Source organism: Solanum lycopersicum, chromosome 2 (assembly GCF_036512215.1).
Source record: "Solanum lycopersicum chromosome 2, SLM_r2.1".
Classification (NCBI taxonomy): domain Eukaryota; kingdom Viridiplantae; phylum Streptophyta; class Magnoliopsida; order Solanales; family Solanaceae; genus Solanum; species Solanum lycopersicum.
In genome coordinates, this window is record NC_090801.1 from 65,861,383 (window position 1) to 65,885,008 (window position 23,626).

Consider the following 23,626-nt stretch of genomic DNA (forward strand, 5'->3'; position numbering starts at 1 on the left):
AGAGTTTCGGTTCTAAATTTTGTTTCATTTTTTAAATAAAAGATAGGGGTTCTAAGTCTTTAACCTACGATTTTAGTATAAAATATTTTTACGTTCCATTATTTAACACTGAACAATAACTGTCAATCAATTTTATTAAAAATTTACAAGTTAATATACATATAAGATTTATGAAAAAATTATTAATTCGTTTAAATTTATGAGCTCTTATCCAACATACGCTAAATAATTTTTTTGTTGCGAAGAAACGATGGAAATTAAATAACGGAATTTTGGGATGAGTATGAATCTTTTACTTAGAGTACATAAGACGCAATGAATCTTTTACTCATTCTTTCTTGACAAAACGTGATGACGAGGGAAAAGAGCAAATGAATCATTTTTGTTTTTTAAGTCTCGAATTAAACAAAAAGAATGAATAAATAAAAAGAATGAATTATTTTCTTTTTAGATCACGAATTAAATAAAAAGAACTCAGGCAAGTTCCTCAAGGTTTGGACCCCCATACCCACCAGATTTCAAATAACAAATTATTAGTTATATTTTATTATAAATGATAGAAAACTTAAGAAACAATGGTAAAATAAGATGTTTTTGTTAGTTTAATTTTTTTTATATATTACTTATTTAAATATAAAAGTAATATGAGAAAAAAGAAAGTAGAAATAATTAGAGTTACCGGCATAGCAGACGCACGCATGAGCTCTGATATTCTGCACCTGTCTTTGTTGTTGTTTTTATTTGTCTTGGGAACATCACTTTCTACTCTATAAAGGTCGCGTTTAACCTTATCATTCTCGATTACAGTACCTCAATACCCAAGGCTATTTCCGTCAATTCACACATGCGCTGCAAATCCGCTCTTTATTTACTGACCAAACTCTTTATTAAAACAAAAATTAACAACAAAAAAGTAAAGAAGCATCTGATTCCTCTCTTACTTTATATTTTAACAAATTTTTGTATAAGAGTTAACTTCAAGTTTTTAGTATCCTTAATATACTACTACTACTAGCTTTTTGCTCTGTTTCTCTGTATATTTGTCTGCTCTGTTTCTTTCACTTAAATTAACAACAATGTGAGCTTTTTGTCTTACCTTGTATTAAATTGTTCAAAGTTGTAATCTTGGATCCTAACTTGCAAGAATCATGAAAAGGAATTGGGTTGTCTTATTTCTTGTTATCTTTTTTTTATTGATTGAAGTCTCATCAGCCTCAGCAACCCCGGCTGCAAGTTAGTACATTTCTTAACTAAATTCTCTGTTTTCTTCATTCAAATCTTTTTTTTTATATAAAGTTTCAATCTTTTATGTTTTTTCTGCAGAGATTGTTGGTGGGGTTGTTGCTAATGTTGCGTCTGTGATGTTTAAGTGGGCGTGGTCACTAAAATCGACGACAAAAACAGGTATTTTGGTGTATATCCCCTGTTTTTGTTTTTTTCAATTGTGCCTTATCAGTGTTTTTGTTTGTGTTGATTAAAGCAGCTGTTTCTACCCGTTCAATGATAAAGTTTGAGAGTGGATACGTTGTTGAAACTGTGTTTGATGGAAGCAAGATGGGAATTGAACCTTATTCAGTGGAGGTTTCTTCAACTGGAGAAGTTCTCATTTTGGATTGTGAGAATAGTAATATTTACAGAGTGTCAACACCGTTGTCTCGATGTAAGTTTTTAATTATTGTCTTACAGCATTTCGTTTCGTTTAGTGTTGTCTAATTCAAACTACAAAATCAGTATCGTTTTATGTCCATTATGGCTGTGATTAACACATTCTAGGACTTAATCCTGGGAGTTAATGTTTCTCTCTCTCTTTGTCAGTTTTCATAATATTCTTATTCTAATTGTTTTTGTTGCGTGTGCGAACAAAGTGTCCACATTGATAGCTGAAAAGATTGGAAAACTACATATAATATGTGCAATCTCTTAACAGTGGGAGCCCTTCAGAAGAAAACCGGTTTGACCCAAAACGGACAATATCACACCATGTAAAAAGTATCTTTGAGCTGATTTAGCCGAACAACTTCATTTACAAGCTTTATGCGAATCTGAATTTTATTACAATGGACTTCTATGTTTGGGGTTCATTTTTGCTTTTGTGAAGATGGAACATCTCTCTTTTTTTACCCTCTTTGTTTTAGTTAAGTTAAATGTAGAAGCCCATCTTTTTTTAAATTTGTTAATTTATACTTTTTGTATTGGGACCAAGTTCCTTGAGTCTTGAGTGCTAGGCTAAACTTCTCTGCTTTATTCTTTACTGAAGAGGGAGGTAATCATTTCTATGGGGTCCTATATGTTTTTCTAATCCAATCCAAAATAAAAGGTTGTGTCTCTTGTGGGTAAAGTATGAACTCATGCTTCTGCACTATTCATTGTTCCCTTGTATATTATTACTACAAAGCTTTGAATCATGCTAGGTGGTCCTACTATGGGAGTTACAATTGTTATTCAAATACGTTTCGCTCAAAAGTTTTTTTAGTAGTATAAAAGAAAGAAATAATCACAGTCTAGATGCTTGAATAGCTTTACAACACTCACTCTAAAATCTCAAATACTTGTTCAGTTTTCATGCTCTAAATTACTTTGAAATATTCCTTTCTTTTCCTTTTGTTCCGAGGTTCACATTCATTTCCTTACCATGGGGCCACTTCTTGAAGCAGATAGAGCTTTGGTGGTTCTTTCTATTTAAACTCTATAGTTCCCCCCATCTTATTTTGTGACCAACGTCTTTCACTTTACTGTTTAATTGCTTATGATCCCTTTTCTAAATTAAAATGAACTCATTCTTAATTTTCCGAGCAAAAGTAGATGTGTGTTTTCACTCTCAGTTAATCAAATGCCTTAACTAGTTGTGTAGGATGTATGTCTTCATTCTCACTTATTTCTTCTGTGCTGCTGTATAGTTCAGCTTCTCTCACTTCTTTTCTTGGTTTGGAGGAATGCATGTGTTTTAGATGTTGATAAGCACTTCTACATGATCTTGTTTTTCTTCTATCAAATTTTGACATTGTGATTACGCGGATGATTGAACTGTAGATAGCCGTCCAAAATTGGTTGCTGGATCTCCTGAAGGGTATTCAGGGCATGTGGATGGGAGGCTACGAGAAGCAAGGATGGACCATCCTAAAGGAATTGCAATGGATGATCAAGGAAATATATATGTTGCGGATACCATGAATATGGCAATCAGAAAAATCAGCGATGCTGGTAAACTTTTGAATGTCTGCCTAACATTTGTCCTGATTTATGCATAAACTCTTTATGCTATGAAATCTAACCCATACCAGCATTTGGCTGGCACATCTAATTTAACATGCACATGATCATGGTAATATCATACGGTACTACTAGTTCGATAAGAAAATTAATGTTACTAGAAATTCAATCAAGTATCGTTCATGACTCCAGCATGTTTTATATAATCTGCAGGAGTTGTAACTATTGCTGGAGGAAAGTCAGCCCGAGGTGGAGGTCATCTTGATGGGCCAAGTGAAGATGCACAATTTTCCGATGACTTTGATGTGGTTTTTGTTGGTAGCAGCTGCTCGCTATTAGTTATAGACAGAGGAAACCAAGCAATTAGAGAGATACAGCTCAATGATGATGACTGTTCACACCAGTATGACGATAACAATCTACAACTTGGTATACCCAACTCTTCTGCTTCTTGGTGTTACCAATTAATTCACCACTGATTATGAAAGAAGTTCAGAAGAAAATATATGTTGTCCCTGCAGGTGTTGCACTGCTTTGTGCGGCTGTATTTTTTGGTTACATGCTGGCCTTGTTACAACGTAGAATTGGAGCCCTTTTTTCATCGAACAGTGTAAGCAACTATGACCTTGAGAATCCGTTTCTTTGTTCTTTCCCTAATCATAGAATCTATCAAGTAATTATCATTCCCTAGGAGTATGTACGAAAAGGAGATAGAACAAAGATGAAAGATGGATGCAATGAGCATAAAATTTACCAGGAATCAGAAAATAATTCCTTATTTATGTCAACACCAAGCTCCCTACAAATGTGGATTAATAGAAAGGAGCAATTAGTGCGGAGCATCATGAAAATCTTTAATGCATTTCCTTCTTGATTGGCAGGACGATCAGCGGGCTCCTGTCAGAGGCATGCAACATCCACCATATCAGAGAAATATGAAGTCAGTGAGGCCTCCCATAATTCCGCCAGAAGATGAATACGAGAAACAGGATGAAAACCTGTTTCTATCACTAGGAAGGCTTGTTATGAACACTGGTTCGACTGTGGTTGAAATATTTGGAGGAATGTTCTCAGGTTTCAGAAAGAACAGTTACCCCCATCATGTACAGCAGCACTACCATTACAATCACAAACAATCGAGTACATGGCCAATGCAGGAAAGCTATGTAATTCGAGATGAAGATGAGGCCCCACCCCTTGATACCAGAGACCCTACACCCCGAAAAACCTATCCAATCATGAACAAAGACCCGGAGAAACCACGACATATCAGACAAAGTCAATCACATTATGTAGGATGGAATGGCAATGCACATGGGCATGGCAATTTTCAGCAACAACAACATCAACATCAACAACAGTTTCTTCCACAAGTGTATCAGCATCACGACAAGCACCAGTCATCAAGTCCTCAAACATACTACGAGGAAAGCTGTGAAACGAAAGAGATTGTGTTTGGAGCAGTTCAAGAACAGGATGGACGACATGAAACAATGGTGATAAAAGCAGTTGATTATGGGGATCCTGCTTATAACAATCACAACGTTCGATCCAGGTACAACTACAGCACGCGTTACTCATTCTGATGGTAATAGCTAGACGACCATTGCGAAAAACATCAACTTGTACTCTGTCTGGATTTCACTTGTTGTATCTTTCATAGGGAAATGGATATGATCATAGAAAACAGCACCAACAAAGTATATGAATTCTGAATTTCTTTTGTAATCCATAACTTATAGTGAATCTTTTTGAGAATTAAGTATATTTTGTTTTGATTGAAATTTATACAGTTAAATTTATACGTGAGGTTTAAAGAGGCAGGACAAGTAAATTGAATCTGTCGAGATAACGAAATGTATAAGCTATAAAAGTTGAATGAATTTAAAAGATTAAGCAATTGTGGCCTATTTCAGCCTGATTTGATGTTGTTTAGAGATAAATTCAAATATAGAATTAATAATAATAAAAAATTATTAGATGATCTACGACATGAAGAAAATGCTTTTGATAAGACATTGAGTGGTGTGGAGATCAATTTCCTTTTAAAACAATCAATAATGACCTAAATATAAAGTAAACTTGAAGAAATCTCTCATGCATACTAGTCCAAAAACAGGTCTAACTTGAGTTTTCAAAGGAACTTTAATTTGTCCCCAAGCAAACACATGAAAATAACTTCAGTATACCTTCTTACTTGGGTATTACTGAAATGACTTATGGAATGTGTGACGCAAGAGGATCAATCTCACCCTCAACTTTTTGTTCATATCTCGATTATTTCATCCAGTACCTCTTATTTTTTTCATTAAATTGAAGCAAATGGTCTTCATTTAATTAGTACTACTACAAGTTACAAAAATGACTTTTTAATCACTCAAAGCTTTTAAGAGAAGAGTCATCAACTTGACCAGTAGTTACGCTTTTTTCTCAAGTAACATCACTGTGAATAACAAACTGAAATAGGACACATGCATCGTGGTCACTGATTAGTATATCATGGCACGCAAAATTTTGTGTAATGCAATAATTTAGCACCCAAAATTTTATACTCCGAAAAATATAAATTTACAATAGTTATAGAAACAAGCTTTTGCAGAAATACTAAATAAAATTAAGTACAAATCATAATAGATTCATGTGATGCGGCTCTTCTCTATTTCTATTTCTTTCGAGCATAATCCACGGCTCGTCAAGCAATTGCCAATACGATGAAAAGTTGAAACAACAACGTATAGCAAGTAATTTTGTAAACATAACATATAAATAAATTCACATAGATGATAAAAACAAATCAAATTAACATTATTGATGCGTTTACAAAAAAAAAATAGAAATCAAAGTAGAATATATAGTTAGCTGCCGGTTAAATTAGAGTACTCATGAATAAAATTTTGAAAAATTAAATTAAAAAATTTAAAGCAAATGCGCAGTGATGAATAATTACGAACTGTGTATGTACTATTGCAACTTCGGACATAAAGTCCATTCAAAAAAGATAAATTATATAAGGATCAAAATTGTTCAAGATAATATAAAAAGAAACATAATTCTCTCTATCATATCAACGAATATGAAACACTTAACAATTAGAATAATATCAATTGTGTTCATTGTGTACCACATTATGGCCTTCCCCAGGACTCGGACCCGAGTTCTTGGCTTCAGTTAGAGAAACTGATGAGCCACCAAGTTGATGAACTTTCATGCGTTGGTTATGAGAATTTGAATTGTTGATTGATTCATTAGGATGATTTGTGATTGGACGGCATTGGATGCAAGTGACTAACAAAAAGAAGGTTAAGAAAATAGCTAAAGATTTTGTTGTGCCCATTTTCATATTTGATTTGATAGATAATTGTGAATGGCTTTAGTGAGAAAAAGTTGAAAGAAAAAATAATTGTGAAGAATGAGTAGTAGTATTTATGAATTTGATGTGGGAAATGGTCGAAAATGATGGCGTAAACTTGACTCATTACCATACAAATTGCATTTTTAACGTTAACTTACTACTAAATTCTAATCAACAACTACCGCGAACAACAGGGGAATTCACCTCAAAATATTTCTCTCCTTTTTCAACTTTGAATTTGGTCAAAACAATTCGAGTTCAAGTCTCCTACTAAATCATATTTCTCATGAAATTTTTTTTTGAAATATTGAATATATGAGACTACAAAATTGTACCTTAAATGCCCACCACTTTGTCGAATGCAAATAATAAGGTAATATAAATCACACAAACTCTCAATATTTGTTTATTAAAATGTTTGATAAAGTTCTGAAATTTTAGTCCATCACTTGACTGATAGTATGAACATATGCTTCACTATTGCCTTTGAACTTCACTACTTTGTTTATTTCATCTATGAACATTGCTTGATTCATAAATACGTAGATAATTGACATAACAAATTTTCCCTTCAAACAACTTACTCTTTACACTTATTTTGGTGATATATATATATATATATATATATATATATATATATATAAACCATTATAAGGCCTTGACATCTTATCCTTGTTGCTTATGAACGTCATCTCATCATGAGAATAGATCAAAAAATTATTTAATTTGATAATATTAAATTGTTATCAATCACTTTGTTTGATCTTTTTGAACCTAGCTAGGTCTTAGGATCTTCAATCTTATATATAGGTAAAGTTATCATCATGATAATTTGTCCTCAGCCATAATCTCAGTTTCTTCAATGATCATTCAACCATTTTTGTGATAAAGTTTTATGTAAGTAAATCTGACACGTTATTTCTTGATGAATTGAAATAATCAATTATGATAATTTCACTATAAAATATAGTTTACTAATGATATTATACCTTTATCATATATGATAAGATTTTTTGTTTGCCTTTTTAATTATCGTCTGACCGTCACTAGATATACCTATAACATCAACGATTTGGGCCAAAATGAAGTTTTCATCGACGGAGTCATTTAACTTCTCCATCCACTTTATCTAAGGTTATGAATTCAACCTTCATTAATGTTGATAATTTCCAATATATATTATCTACTTGTGAATTATGAATTAATCAGTCGATTTTCTTTATACACCACACAACAACGGCAGAGCTTGGAGCCGAAAGGGTGAAAAATGCCAATAAAAATATCAAAACTGTATATGAAATTCTTTTAAAACCAAAACGGTAAAATCGCTCATGAAGTAGCGATTTTGTCCGCTTGAAAAAGTAAAATCACTGCAATAGCAGCGATTTGTTAAATTTGATTATTTTTTTTAAAAAAAATTAAACAAAATCGCTCCCAAAGGAGCGATTTCCAAACTAAAATTTTCTTTTTTTAATATATCGCTGCTAAGGCAGCGACTTAAGTTTAATTTTTTTTGCTTCTTTTTTTTTTTAAAAAAAGTTTATATAATTTTTTTAAAAAATAAAATCAAATCGCAGTGGTTTTTGATTAATTTTTTTTAAAAAAAAAATCAAATCGCTAAAAAAGATTTTGATTTAAAATCGCTGCCTTGACAGCGATTTGATATTTTTTTTAAAAAGTTATTAAACTTTTTTTAAAAAAAAACTCAAGACGCTGCCTCAACAGCCACATAACAAAAATATAATACTATATGTATATATATATATTGAAAACCGCTCCTTCGGGAGCGATTTTGTTTAAATTTCAAATTTAACAAATCGCTACCGATTTTACTTTTTCCGACGGACAAATTCGCTACTTATTGAGCGATTTTACCGTTTTAGTTAAAAATAATAATTCATATAGCGTTTTGAAATTTTTGTTAACATTTTTCACCTTTTAGGCTCCGAATGACATAGCACACAATTTTCTCAAATCTTTCTTTAACATACATTCTTATGAGATATTTCAAATATACCCTCTGGTAATTAATCAAATCATGAATGTTCTCGAGTAAAATATAGAACATAAAAGATTGATTATAGATTTGAAGGTGTGAGTTGATACAATTATTTTGGAGAGAGATAGATTAGAATATAACATCCACCAAGCACTCTAATTATTATTATTGTTATCAAAGTGTTAAGTTTTTTTTCTTCAACTAATTAAAGTGCTAACAAATACACATATAATAAAAAAAAATAAAAATATTATACTAGATTCCATATTCCCTTTATTTAGAGGCTCAGCATTTGGTTGCGTGTGTCCTACTCCCTTATCAATTGCTTCTCCAGCTATACTAATATTTGCACACAAAGAGTTTGGTGGATTATAACTTTCTTTATTATATAGTTTTAAAAATTTAATAAAGACAGAATTATTCTCCTTATTTTTTTCCTCTAAGTTGACTAAAAGCTACTGCTACTATGAATAATAAATACAATTATTTTAGGTGAAAATAAATGAACTCAAGAGTTATATGTATTAATTTAAAGGTTCATCTTTCAAGAAAATTATTAGGTGGAAGAAACGAACTTCAAGACTTCTATATAGTGTTTGCAAATTTAATTACTACTCCATCTCTCCATACAAAAGTATTTTGGATCACATTTTATTTTTCAAAATTTAATGTTAATTGATTAGATTAAAATTAATTATTTCAAAAAATTATTAAAAAATTATATTTTTTTATATCAATATAATAAATCAATATATTTTTAAATGTCAATTAAAATTTTTATTATTTTAACTCTAGAAAAATATGACATGATAAATAGTTTGACACCAATGAAATAAAGTATAAAACATATATATAAGCACTTAATTTCACATTTAGTAAGTACATGGCAGATCAATTTTGTTTCCCCATCATACACATGTTCTTTAATAATATGATCCATTTTATGATGAGAGATCGCGATAAATAAATTAATGAAATCTTTGAGAATATCATTTCCCTTATTCAAATCATAATCACCATTAAAACTCTATATCCTCAACATATCTTGGACCTTGAACTATTTTTTTTTCTCTTTTAATTTAACTAATTGTAAAACATTTTCAATTTTTTATGAAGTTAACAAGAAAAGAAGAAGAAGAAGTGAATCCTTCACTTCTGAGCTATTTACTCCGTCTCATATTAGATGAGCTTCTTATTAAAATTATTTGTCTCACATTACTTGATCACTTACTTTATCAAAACAAAATTAATTATTTTTTTTCATTTTACACTTATAAATATATGAACTTTGGAAGTTTAAACAAATTTTGAAGACATAAGAATTTTTTTCAAGAGGATTATTAATATAAACAAAGAAAAAGAATTAGTAAAATTTAATCTATTAATGATTTCTTAATTATTATATGATATAAAAATTGTCCATCTTAAATTGGATGAGTATATCATAGAGTAACAAAGTTTCAATTTTAATAATTTCTATCATTGTCAACAAATAAAAAACTACTCATATCACACAGTTACACCAAATAATTAACTTGCCGATCATGATGATGTTGCATCATTAGCTTGTTGTTTTTTTTAAGTAATAGAGGAAATGAAAAAATTGATACGATATATATTGCATATATTCACAAATGATATAATATCAATCAATAAGATACATAATAAAAATAATAATATGACGTTTTGAAAATTTATAAACAGCGTATATAAATCTTAATTACGGTGACTTAATACATGAAGTAAATGTGAAAGCAAAGACCAAACTGAAAAAGGAAGATTGACAAAAAAAAAATTTATCGTTACTTCGATTTTCGACCGTTGAGGACTTTAATACCCTCAAGAATTACCGGCAATAATAGGTGACTTTCAACAAAACAATCCGTTAATTGTTAAGACGGAATCAAATTAACTAGGAGAGGCGCCACAGGCCCACAGTTGTATAGATATTCTTTCCAATAAAAAATTGCCACGAGTACAAATCATAACTAAGCCGAAAATTAGTTGGCTCCAGCTGTGTTCCTCTAACAGTTGTACCCTCCCAACTAATAATTTGTCACCGGCATTTACCGGTTTTCCCTTATCTCTTCCTATATTTCCGTTATAAACATTCGCAACTTAATGGACAGAGAGAAATCCAGACCCGAATGCTTTAGGGTTTCTGATAAAATTCCATATTTATCTGCAAACAACAAAACCCCTAATTTAAAGGGGTTGCGGATTGTGTGATATTTTCTCCTTTCTTGTTGTTGTCGTCAATTTCTTGAAACATGGCGGGTCAAACAAACACAAAAGACTCGGACGTGAATGAAGAATTGCAGGAGCTCGAATTCACGAAAAGGGGTTGTTGTTTTTGGTTTCCATCTTTCACATGTGGAAGAGGCGTTTGGGAACGAGTCTCTACCAGTGATCAAAAGGAAGAAACGCATTGGTGGGATAAGGGGTTAAACGTTGTTATGAAAGTCAGGGAGTGGTCGGAACTTGTGGCAGGTCCAAAATGGAAGACATTTATTAGACGATTCAATAAAAATCGTTCTAAAACTAATAAATTCAATTACGACCCCATGAGTTACTCCTTGAATTTCGATGATGGACCAGGGGTAAACGATCAATCGGAAGACGATCGTTTATTTCGTGATTTCTCGTCGAGATTCGCTTCAATTCCGGTTTCTGCCAAGTCTTCAATGGATTTGGGCAAAGACTCATCATCCTTGTTGTGAATTCCTCAGCCGCCGGAATCTTGATTGAAGCGGCGAATTAGGAAGCCATGATGTGGAATCGGACAAGCGGCGGCGATGGGCCGAGAATTGCGGCGGAGAAATTGGGCAGGGCTCTGTTATTTGCAACGCTTGTGACGGTGATGATACAGGTGGTTTTGATTCTCTCTGACATAAAATTTGGTCGGTTGATTGAGTTGGGGAAATAAAAAAAAGATTTGAGTACTCTTATTTTATTTTTTTAGTTGAGAATTTGATTAGTCAATTGGTATTATTCGATTTAATTCTTTAAAAATGTAACTACCAACTTTTATTTGTTTGTTTGTTTACAGTTTGATAAATCACATTATTTTTCTAGTTTCTTTTGATGAATTGTTACATCAGATTAGCATTGATCTTTTATATGGGATGATTCATAAAATTAAAGTGATTAATGATAATGTCTACAGAAGGTTAATTTAATTATATTTATGGCATTGATTAAGATGAGAATGTTAACTTAATCTGGACTATAAAAAGATATATTCCTTCCCTTTTAAAAAGCATGACCTAGTATGACTTGGAACGGACTTTAAGAAAAGAATGAAATTTTTTTAATTATGTTGTTCAAAATTAAAATTATGTCAAATGTACCAAAATGCCCTTTAATTTTGTGATTTAAATATGCCACATGAAAAGTTAAAAGTATAGCAAAAAAAAAGTCAGGTGAAAAGTTAAAGTTAAAAGTATAGCAAAAAAATAAAAGGGACCATTCTTTTTTTAAACAAACTAAAAAAAATAAAAAAATCATTCTTTTTGAAATGAAGAAAATAACTGGAAAAAAAAAAGAATTTAATTGAGTTCTAAAAAAAGAATTTAATTGAGTTCCGAATGAATCATCATCAAATGGCGCTTAAATCTATAGATAGAGAGTCGCTTACCAATTTTATACTGTGGAAAGCAAATGTAAGTTTTTTCTTTAAACAGCTGTCTCCATTGGATCGAAAAAATGTAAAAATTTTCCGTAGTTTATAATACTTTATTTCGAAAAAATTTTTATGTACTAGATGTTTAATCAAACTAAATCAATTTTTATTATTATGTAATTTAATAAAATAAAATATATGTTAATTAATTAAAATAAATTAGTGTAAACACTCGATACGGATAAACTTTACGCCTCAATTTATGTCATGAGCATCGTAGGTCCGCATAAACTAATAGTAACACTATTGACTGCGTTTCTATAGTTGATTTTCGCTGTTACTTGAATCATCAATTCATGTTTACTAAAAAAAAAAAAAAAACTCTACACAAAGGCTAAGTTTAAGGGCTAAATTAATATATTTTCTTCAAATGTAATCGACAACTTAGTTGAAAATTAATAACAAGCATCACGCTAACTTTTGAATATTATGAATTTAAATATGCGAAAAGAGGCATTTCATTGAAACCATGGTGACAAAGGGTTGGAATCCAGTAGCCTCTTGACTATTACTGAAGTGCTCAACTCCCCACCAAGATTTGCTAATTGCTACCAACTTTATTTCATTTTAATTCTTATAGCCACAATTATACTATAGTAATTCTCCATCTCAACTAGCATTATTATTATTATTATTTGATTATACGGTGGGTAGTAGTTGCAGCTTCCTTGGGGTTATCTGAGGAGACAAAGTCATTACCTAATCTAATAAAATCGACATTTATAATTGAAATTAAGAATAAGTTAAACAATTGAAATTCATAATTTGTGATGATGAAATGAAGCAGAAGAAGAGACAAAAAAAAGTATGATGAATGACCAATAATGGACCTACTTCAGCATGATTGAAAGGTGAAGCTTCAGCTATTATTAGTACTAACTAATATGATGTGTGGACCACATAACTAAGTCATTTTCCAGTCACTGCAGAATATTGACAATTCATTGCCTAAACCAAAGGAAAATACAATGTGCAGCAAGTCCAAGTAAGCTAACACCCCACCCTTGTAGTTGAATAAATCTAAAACTATTGTGGGTTGTCATGTGGTGCAGATTTTCAAGATATAGTCTTTGATAAGGACTTTGTCCTACTATAATCTGCACTCGTGAAGATGCCATTTACTACAAATTATTTGCTACACTCACTCTGGTTGGATTATAACATAGGGAACTTTATAGGTCACATGACTTTGTACATATATACAACACGCGATATCTTGTTGGTTAGGACTTAGGAGCATGTCACAAGTTCAAATGGCCAACTATAGTAGAGCCAGCCGGAGATTCGGATATAAAGAAGAGAGAAAAGGAGCAAGGAGAGCTTTGAAGGACAATCTAACTGATCCCACAATAGAATGTGGAACAATATAGAAGCTGTTGCAATAAATAATTTGTGCCACCTTTTACCCTACATCTAGGGACGCAAAGAAGAAAAAGGAAAAGTACAAAGAAGCAAAATATAGAGGGAAAATTTAGGGAACTTTTCTCTCACATCTTAAAAAAACTTTTTCAGTAGAATCATCTAAATCCGTAGGCCTAGGAAAGTTTAATGTAGCTAAGCAAAGGAAGTCAAACTTGAAAAACTTGGGAAATTTAGCAGAGTTACTGTACTAAAAGAGAAATACATTTTCAGATAATTATTAAAGTTTAAGCCTCAGTGCAACATGTGAGGCTACATTATTATTGTCAATTAACTAATAATTTAGTAGGGGGTTATGATATCTAATCTCTACTTGTAACTTAATGATTTTGCCAGCACTCTTTCTTGGAGAATCAACAAGGCTTTAATTACAAACAGGGTCATATTTGAAGACAAATGACACATAACTGATGCCACTTAATATGGTCTCCAACAAAGCCACTGTTTTCATGGATCCCACCACTACACCAAAAATATGTGTTCAAACACCGCCCTTCCCCACAAAGCACCCCTCCTCCATTGCAACAGAAAAGATAAAAGAAGAAAAGAAAGAGTGAAGTTTGCGCATGTGTGTGGTTTAAGGCAAAAGATACAAAATATAGACCATGTAAGCCAAATTAATAGGATGCTTAGAGAACCAAAGAGAATCCCAGTCTTCATTTTCTATTAACTAAGACCACTGTGCCATAGGGCATTGGTTTGATTCAAGGGTAAAAGAACAACCCGTGAGAGATATTTGAGTTGAGCACATGTCACAAATTCGAGTACTGCCACACATGAACTTTGAGCCTACTAGCAATTGGACATCTCTCCTTATCAAAAAAGAATCAAGATGACTGTGTATCTCACACTCGTGACTCTAAGGTAACTACAGCATCCACCTTTTTCAAGAAACGACATACCTAGTGTATTTCCACAGGTGGGGTTTAGGGAGGGTAGAGTGAATGGAGACCTTGTCCTACCTCGTGGAGATAGAGAGTTTGTTTCCAAAAGACCCTCATCTCAAATAACACATAACGACTCAGATTGAAACTGCTTAAGGACTAAGTTGCAAATTTTGGGCATGTTACAGGTGGTTACTAATACAGTTCATGACAAATGAAAAAAAAAATGTTATCCCAACACTCTGATCATTAGGCTTTTCATATATTAATCATGAAAGAATTCATGAACCAATTGAATGAAGAGATGACTATACATTTACAGAACTTAAGGAACATAAGAATAATAGTAAATAGCAGTTGCGGAACAAACTTTTGAATCAAGCTGATTATCATTTATCAAGTATGGCATGCTTTGTTGAATTAGCATCTAAAAGAATACTAGCCAAAAGGCAAACTCACCTCTCTGTTATCGTTTAACAAAAAAGGATAAAACAAAGAGAACAAGAGATCAGAATTCACTACATGCCTTCTGTTCTTCTAAGCCATGGAAAGTCCATACCAGAAGGAGGCTGATCTTCCATTTGGCAATCTGAAGAACTTGCGAATTTGCCTCTTTTCGACCAAAGCCAAATTTTGGAAACAGAATAACTATCTGTTTTTGTGCCGATACCTATCTTTTTCCCCTCAATCTCTTCATCAATTGACGGATTAGGACCATGCTCTGCCAAATTGGCTTGATTCATATTATTCGTCTTCCGCTCATTGTCCAAGGCTACCTTAAGATTAGCATCACCAACCACATACTGATATGAACCCATTGAAAAGCACCTTCTTGCATCCAAATTACTGCTACTGCTCTCTCCCACTCCTTCTACTTCCTCTTCCCCATCATTCAATCTTCGAAACTTACCAAGTCTCACAGGAAATGTTGCTTTAGCAACCACAACTTCCTCTAGTTCCATAGTCTTTTGAGAAGTGGGGAACTCGTGATCCCCATTACCATGATAACCATCATCATCTCTCGGTTCAACGTAATCGAAAATTGGATTTTCAATGGGAAACCCGGGATTGAAAAGAGTTGCTCGACAAAGAGGGCACGTTGAGTTAGAGAGGAGCCAAGTATCAATGCAGTTGATATGGAAAGCATGGCTACAAGTAGGGAGCAATCTCAATTTGTCCTTATCAGAGAATTCACACAAGCAAACAGCACAATCAAAGGGCTCTTTAGGACCAACAACCTCTTTGTACAAAAAGACAGGTAATGCATCAATAAATGCTTGATCCAAACCAGAATCATGTAAATGGAATAACTGTTGTAACTGTCTTTGCAAAGCATCTGAACTAGAAACTTCAGGATATCCATTAGATTGAGATGATGCTGAAGAAGAAGGGTGTTTGATAAGAAACCTAACTAGCAAATGAAGCAGACCAGATATGAAAAACAGGACAGCTAATATAACTATAATGAAAAGAACAGCTGGACTAATCTTGTTTCCAGATGGGGATGAAGAAGATGAGTTTGGTTCCTTATGAAAACTAGAACTTCCACCAAATGGAGGAGGAGATGGGGGAAACAGAGGAGGAGGATATGTAAAAACACCATCTTTTCTATATTGAATCCAAGAACTTTTCAGATGGGTATGCCCAGAAACCCATCTTTGTGACTCAACTTCACCAAATGAACAAATCATCTCAACAACTCATTAAAAAAAAACCAACTTTTTTTATCTACCTTTCACCATCTCAGAAGCTTAGAAAAACTCAAACATTCAGAATCACTGTCCCTTCAGATTCAAGAAAAGTTGGAGTCTTTTGTTTTTTTTTCAAAAGAAAACACAATTTAGTGACAGAGCAAATAACAAGAGATAGTGATGAAACCAAACAGAAAATGCTAAAGACAGAATCTTTACCTGTCTTGATTCCCACTTAGTCACCATTACACAGAAAAACAATACTTATAACAATCCCTTTATATAAAGAATCACTTCTGGCTGCAGCAAAACCCTAAGACATTTATAGGATCTTGAAATCCCTTTTACAACATAAATAGAAAAAAAAAAGTTTGAATATTTTTGAGCCTATTTTTCTCTCTATGTTTAAACAATTTCTAGTTTTTAGCAACATAGAAAAAAATAGTGTGTAAAATATAAAACAGAGAAGTTAGAGGGGTGATTTTGAACTGAAAAAGGACATTGACTTATTTGGAAACCAAAAGCTGTCAACTGACAAGTCTCACTATTCTCCAAAATAAACAGTAAAAAATGACAAAAAGAAATACTTACTACTGTTGCACCTTTTAATTTCCTATTAAAAAAAAATTGAAGATAAAGGGAAAAAAAAAAGGTAAAAGGAGAAAAAGATAAAGAGAAAAAGCTAAAAAGGAAAACAATAAGATTTAATAGGAATTAAATATAATTTATTTGGAGAACATTAATGATGAAAAACTGAAATGGAAATATTATGATGTGAATGTATCAATCTAATGCAATGTTCTTGAGGTTTCAAATCTCTAATTTAATATGAAATAAATAAAATTTAATTAGACAATTAGCAAATTACTACTATTTATTCCTTTGATATAGGCATGTTGACGATATTCTTTACTCATTTTGAAAAAAAAAATTGGGTAATAAACAATTTATATTCTTTGTCATTTGCCAACTGGACCACTTACAAATTTTGATAGCCTCATTTTCAGCACAATTTTTTTTTCAATATTCATATCAAAATCTTATTAAATTTTAGATTTGCATCAAAAAATCATATGTTAGGGATAAACCATTTTCTAACATAGACAACTCTATGATAACAATGTTAAAATCTGACTACATTTAAATTTTCATGCTAAAAAGTCATATACTAAGAATAAAATATCCTCTAACAAAATCGAAGACTTTATATTAAGATACTCTATGTTAAAACAAATAAATAAAATGTTAACTTTCTTGAAGTTTAAGCAAATGTAACATACTTTTTGCAAGTTACCGAGGATTAGATTCCGTTTATACTGCATAGGATCTGAGAAAAAATAAATCGAAATGCATAAATAATTGTTAGATATAAAGATATTCTTTTTTAAGAATTTTAAATTCATTTGTAACAGTTCTCAAAAGAGTCAAGTAGCATATATTATGACTTATCAAGCCAAAACGAAAAAAATAAAAATATATCTACATATTACCTATCTATATAATAAGGATACATCACAATAAATAAAGAATATTACAGTAATTATTTAGCAATAAAAATATTATGAATATATTATATTTAGCAATAATAATACAATATGTGTCTTGCAATCTGCCCTCCATACAAAAATTAATAATATTAAATATGAATAAGATTATTGCCACAATGAAGTTTACATCAAACCTCTTACTTAAAGCAAATTATTTTGTCCTTATAAGAAGGCAATTATAATCAGGTGAAGAAATTTTATTTAAAACAAGTCTTAGTCGTTGAAAAAGGGATTAGATTAGAAAACATACATTATAAATCCCTAAATTGCACCACACGATGTGCTTATCTTCTTGAATTATTCAAATAAATGGACGAAAGTGTTTTTATTTTTTTTTCATGATTATGACTTCACACAATAAGCTAAGTTGCTTTTTTTTTCTTGAATTATAATAGACATTTGTATCATCTTGATTTTTGTAATAATAACAATAACATATTCTATAAGTAAATAGAGGAATGTGCATTTGATTTTTCGATTCGATTTATACTATTCGGTTTGGATTTTGAAGAAGAATTATCCAATCCGAACCAAAATAAATTTGGTTTAGTTTGATTTTTCTCTTTTTGGTTCGAATTGTTTTGGCTTGATTAATCGGTTATGTCAATAATTAGAATTACAATAAAGTTATATATATATATAAAATTTATATATTTATTAAAATACACCTTTTAATATAAATCACAAGTAAAACGTAAAATACAATACTTAAAAGTATATCAATTATAAATGTCATCATGTGGAAAATAACTAAAAAGGGATAAAAGTGGTTAACTCCATCATAATTCTATATATTTATATAAAATTCAGTTTTTTTTATTTTAGTTTTTCTAAATCCGAAATCAAATCAAAAAATCAAATAAAGTAAATTATAAATGCAAAATCAAACCAAAAATCTAAAAACCAATCCAAATTAAAATTCTGTTTGATTTGATTTGATTTTTCAATTTAATCTAAACAGTGCACACCCCTTATAAATAAGATCTAGAAAAAAAAGGGGGAAATTGTATATAATAGCAAACTAATAACCTAAAATAAATGGAGTAGCTAGGTTTGATTTAATTGTGCTCCATAGCAAACGTTAGCCAAAGTTTCCCAGACGCCTCTCTCTCCAAAATCTCGCTCGCCACTCTCCCTCTGCTCGCCTCTCTCGCTTTATACACAGAAGTGTATAAATTCTGTTTTTGTTTTGTATAAAGCGAGAGAAAATTGTATGTACACATGCAAAAACATAGTGTTATACACTTAATTATACAATTTACAAATATTTTACTTCAATTCAATTGTAGACAAATTCAAATTCTATATAAATATTGCAGAGAAAAAGACCAACGAATTATACAATTGCGAATTATACAATTACAGTGAAATACAATTTTCTCTAGCTTTATACAACAGAAGTATATATATTGTGTTTCTGTTTTTGTATAAAGCGAGAGAGAAACATATATCTTCTTGCTATACACTTATAATTATGCAATATACATACATCTTAATTCGATTCAATTATATGCAAAGCAAATTTTATGAAAATATTGCAGCGAAATAGGCAACGAATTATACAATTGTGCATTATACAATTGCAGTGAAATAGGATAGTGAATTATACAATTGCAGCGAAATAGGTTAGGGAATTATACAATTTAGGCCAGCGAATTATACAATTTAGGCCAGCGAATTATACAATTGTATATGTATCGCGAATTATACAATTTTATATTTGTTATGAAGAACAATTATGCAAACTTTGCTATAACATACAAATATAAATTTTTTATTTGCTATATGTGATTTCTACCGAGTTGAATCACGAATCCTTTAGTTCCAGGCTTTCTGGGTTTAGGCATTTTGAGTGGGAAATAAGAGTTACACAAGTTGTGCCTTCGAGTAACTTTTACTTGTGGCCTCTATTTATAGAGAAGTCATAAGTGGTGGGAAGCAGGATTTTGTGTTTGACATAATCTATTACATACAAAAATTTCTAATTTGATTGACCACAAGTTCTAAGAGTAGATTTTGAAGATTATTTTTTAAATATATGTTTGATATTTTCAAGTTGTCATGAACTAACTCATACTTTCATTAGTACAAATTATTTAAATACGAAAAATATTCAAGTTGACAACTCTACCCTACCCTGCTTTGGCCGCAGTAGTCAAATTTCTCTTTCTTTTAGGTTTAAGCACGATAGGCAAATAAAAAGGGTCCAACTTGATTAATGAAACCAAAAAAAAAAAAAAACATTATCAAATTTTGTACGGCAATGAAAAAGTTGTTGTCTTTCTTCTGAAGAAAAAAAAGGATTCTTGACTAGGTGTGGGACTGGGAGTGTAAAGAAAGAAAAATGGTGATGCAATGTTGGTCAACTGATTTCTTGCCCTTTTTGGCAATGGTGATGGTGGAATGTTGTGAAATGTTGATGATTACACTTGGTAAAGCAGCCATGAATGATGGATTGAACAATCTTGTTTATGTTGTTTACTATAATGCCCTTGGTACCCTTTTTCTTCTTCCTTGCTTAATCTTCCATAGACACAGGTTTGTCAAAAATCATCAATCCTATTTCTTGAGATTACTCAAATTTAAAAAAGTCTTACTTTTTTCTTTTCTTTCAGAAGCAATATGGTTCCTATTACTTTGCCTATATTGTGGAGATTCTTCCTTCTTGGCCTGTTGGGGTATTCTACTAATTTTCTTCTCTGTTTTATTGTTATCAAATTTGGGGAAAATTTAACTTGTGAACTGAAATGCAGAATTTGTTTGGTGCAAGCTGTGGCCTTTACAGGTATTAAGTACAGCACTCCTACACTGGCAGCTGCTTTAGGGAATTTGATGCCAGGTTTTACATTTTTGCTTGCCATCATTTTCAGGTGAGGCTTCGCCAACTCCTAATTTCTTCTTCGATTTATATACAGTGTTTATGGCAACATAGTTTACCATTCATTATCATTAGGTTTACTAATTAATGCTATAGAAATTAAGCTCACTTTTGTGCATAGTTAGGGGTTTCCACTTTCCAGTATCTAAATCATTCTTTAATATGTGCAAAAAAGTTGCTTTCTTCTGTTGCAAACCTAAATAGTTTCTCGTCTTCAATATAGTGGCAGACCCAGAATTTGTAGGTTATTTGCTCTTAATCACAGAAGGTGCTCGTGAATCTATTTTGGTGTAAATGCTAGTTTCCTATTAAAAATATAGTGATCGTGTAAAGAACAATGTGTGCTTGAGCATACAGTAGTGTACATGTAGGTCTGCCATTGCTTGAGTATTTGTTTAAACTTAATAGATATGCTCACAATTGTGTGACGGAGGACAATTAAAAAATTACTGATCTGTGTTCTCTTATATGTGGTATTGACACTAGCACTATGTCTTTTTTTCTAGTAAAAGTGGTACTATGTTAGATCATAAGTTTCAGTTGTAACTAGTTGTTCATTCTTTCAGTCTTTTGACATTTTTAGGATGGAGAAGTTAGATATAACAAAGGCCAGCAGTCAAGCAAAATCTGTGGGCACCGTAGTGGCAATTATGGGGGCATCCATCATGACATTATACAAAGGACCAAGGGTACTAGGATCAAATTTACCTTCTGATTCATCCCATCACGAGTTAGTACTTTCACAAGAATCAAACTGGATATTGGGAGGTCTTCTGATTACTACCACCTGCATCATGTCTTCTGGATGGAACATTCTTCAGGTAAACATATTAGAAAGCCATTCAAGATTGAGAAAATGAATTATTTGAAGTTAAAAATCAGCTTAAAAATCTCCCAGGTAATTTCATGTATATAGGACTTACTTTAGTTAAATATACTTCGTTTAAAACATTTTCCCACGAGCAACCTTTTGGTGGGATCGATTCATTTTATACTTCAAATAAAATTTTACTTCTTTAGTTTTAGTTGGGCATTTTCTCAATCATTTTAGACACTAAACTGTAGGCTGTAGCTGCTCTATTGCGTCGTAGGTATAAATATGTTTATATCTCATAATTAGAACATAAGTCACATGCTCATATATATCTGTTTGTATTTACTCAGACAGATACCGTGAAGAAATACCCCGAACACATGACAATAGTGTTTTTTACTTGCTTCTTTGGGAGTATTCAATGTGCAATTTTAACTCTGGCATTAGAAAGCAATCCAAAGACATGGATGGTGAAGCCTGGGATTGGGATGATAGCCATTGTTTTCTCCGTAAGATATTTGATGCATTTTTCGTTTTCTGTCTCTTCTTCTCCTTGTTCTTTTTTTATATATAGATATATTATGTATGTGACTCATCGGTTATAAATCTTCTTGAACTCTAGGCGGTTTCCGGAAGTGTCTTCCGTTACAACGTTTTGACATGGTGCTTAGACAAGAAAGGTCCTCTTTATGTGGCCATGTTCAAGCCCTTGGGAATGGTCATATCAGCAATCCTGGGGATCATATTCCTTGCAGATCCACTCCATTTAGGAAGGTAATATATAGACAACGCCATCCTTCTACTCATGCTTATAGATCTTTAGTCAACTAGCTTTGTTGTTCAAAAATAGATTAATGCTTATTCCTAAGAATTAACCTTTAACCCCTTGTCTCTCTTTTCCCTGTATTACATACACCCTCCATTTGAATATATTTGACTGGATACAACGTTTAACAAGGAAAAAAAAATGGCTTTTGAAACGAGTGGTTTTAAACATGTGATAACATATTCCTTCTGATTTTGAAGAGCCCATAGCCAGCATTTTTCGGAAAAAGAACAACATTCATGTAGTGAATTATTTATTTGAATATTGTGTGCAGTGTTATTGGAGCAGTAATTATAACTGCTGGATTTTATTCTGTTCTGTGGGGGAAGGCTAAGGAGATCAAGTCCATGGTTGAAGTTGAGGACATTGTTTGTGTAATTGACTCAACAGATCAAACAAGCCCTCTATTGCACAAGTAACTTGTGGCAAGAAAAACATAAGACTAAGTAATGTAGTAAAGTTGGTTAAGCTTCTTCTGTTAGTAACTTCGCATTTTATGCCATCAAGAAGTTGGTAAATTCTACTCCCTCTGTTTCCATTTAGTTGTTAACGATAAAACACAACCCTTAAAAATAATAGTTTAGAGTGTAACTAGACCATTATATGTCTTGTTAATTTTCAATCTCGCTCTATTTATGTGCGAATAATTGATCTCCATAGAAGGAACACTAATATAATTTGGTTGAGATAGATACTTATGTTAGGTTAGAAAAAAAAGAAATTAAAGAAAGAAAGAAGATATGTTATTCATGAAATTAGTTTTTCATTTTCAAAAGAGACGAGAAAAGTGGTCATTGGAGAAGATGTAAAGTGAATTGTACATTCAGCTTTCACTTCTAATTACGAGTGCAAGAAGTAATCCTTTTATAGGGGTGGAGAACTGGATATATTCTTTATGGCGTATTTATGTGACCGTCTAATCTCATGTTGAAGTATGTGATTATTTTATCTAAATATATTTTTTTTCTAACATATTGATATCATGTTAGGTATGGGATCGAGATTATTGTAGTATTTTTTTTTAATATAAAAACAAAACCCAAAATTATGCCAATTTAGATACTATATAGGAGACGTGCATGACATATAATTTATATTAAAGAAGGTAGAATTTAGATGTTCTAGGTTTGAATTTCATGCCACACATTACACAATAACAAATTTACATGTTTGTATTTTAAAAAAATTAAGCCTAGACATGTCCCTGTTGATCAAGCAGCAAGATCAACGAATTAATCTTATAGTTAATTAAACTTTTATCATTATATTTTAAAGCATAATCTTAACTTGAAATTATGATTGAAGACGCCTAGGAATATCAGTG

At 31.7% G+C, this 23,626-nt stretch overlaps 4 protein-coding genes across 5 annotated transcripts; 3 read left to right on the plus strand and 1 right to left on the minus strand.

The window, feature by feature from the left end:
* Positions 1-896: 896 nt before the first annotated feature.
* LOC101247577 (uncharacterized) lies at positions 897-4,994 on the plus strand. 2 transcript variants are annotated; one of them, XM_004232237.5, is made up of 7 exons: positions 897-1,233; positions 1,324-1,404; positions 1,484-1,660; positions 3,031-3,201; positions 3,424-3,639; positions 3,732-3,820; positions 4,092-4,994. In XM_004232237.5, exons 1-7 carry the CDS (start codon positions 1,149-1,151, stop codon positions 4,794-4,796), a joined length of 1,524 nt encoding a protein of 507 aa, XP_004232285.2. In that variant the 5' UTR covers positions 897-1,148; the 3' UTR covers positions 4,797-4,994. The 2 variants fall into 2 exon arrangements, with proteins under 2 accessions (XP_004232285.2, XP_010316279.2); XM_010317977.4 differs by having other exon boundaries at positions 905-1,233; positions 1,481-1,660.
* A 5,837-nt stretch (positions 4,995-10,831) lies between these two features.
* Positions 10,832-11,281, plus strand: LOC101247878 (uncharacterized). Its single transcript, XM_004232238.5, has one exon. It carries the CDS (start codon positions 10,832-10,834, stop codon positions 11,279-11,281), a length of 450 nt encoding a protein of 149 aa, XP_004232286.1.
* Positions 11,282-14,916: 3,635 nt separating this feature from the next.
* Positions 14,917-16,784, minus strand: LOC101247279 (RING-H2 finger protein ATL46). Its single transcript, XM_004232236.5, has one exon. It carries the CDS (start codon positions 16,235-16,237, stop codon positions 15,065-15,067), a length of 1,173 nt encoding a protein of 390 aa, XP_004232284.1. The 5' UTR covers positions 16,238-16,784; the 3' UTR covers positions 14,917-15,064.
* Positions 16,785-19,661: 2,877 nt separating this feature from the next.
* On the plus strand, positions 19,662-22,949 carry LOC101246983 (WAT1-related protein At5g40240-like). The gene is made up of 7 exons (XM_004232235.4): positions 19,662-20,322; positions 20,400-20,462; positions 20,538-20,654; positions 21,246-21,483; positions 21,827-21,985; positions 22,099-22,250; positions 22,577-22,949. The coding sequence occupies exons 1-7, from the start codon at positions 20,129-20,131 to the stop codon at positions 22,719-22,721; spliced, it is 1,068 nt and encodes a 355-aa protein (XP_004232283.1). The 5' UTR covers positions 19,662-20,128; the 3' UTR covers positions 22,722-22,949.
* The last annotated feature ends 677 nt before the right edge of the window (positions 22,950-23,626 follow it).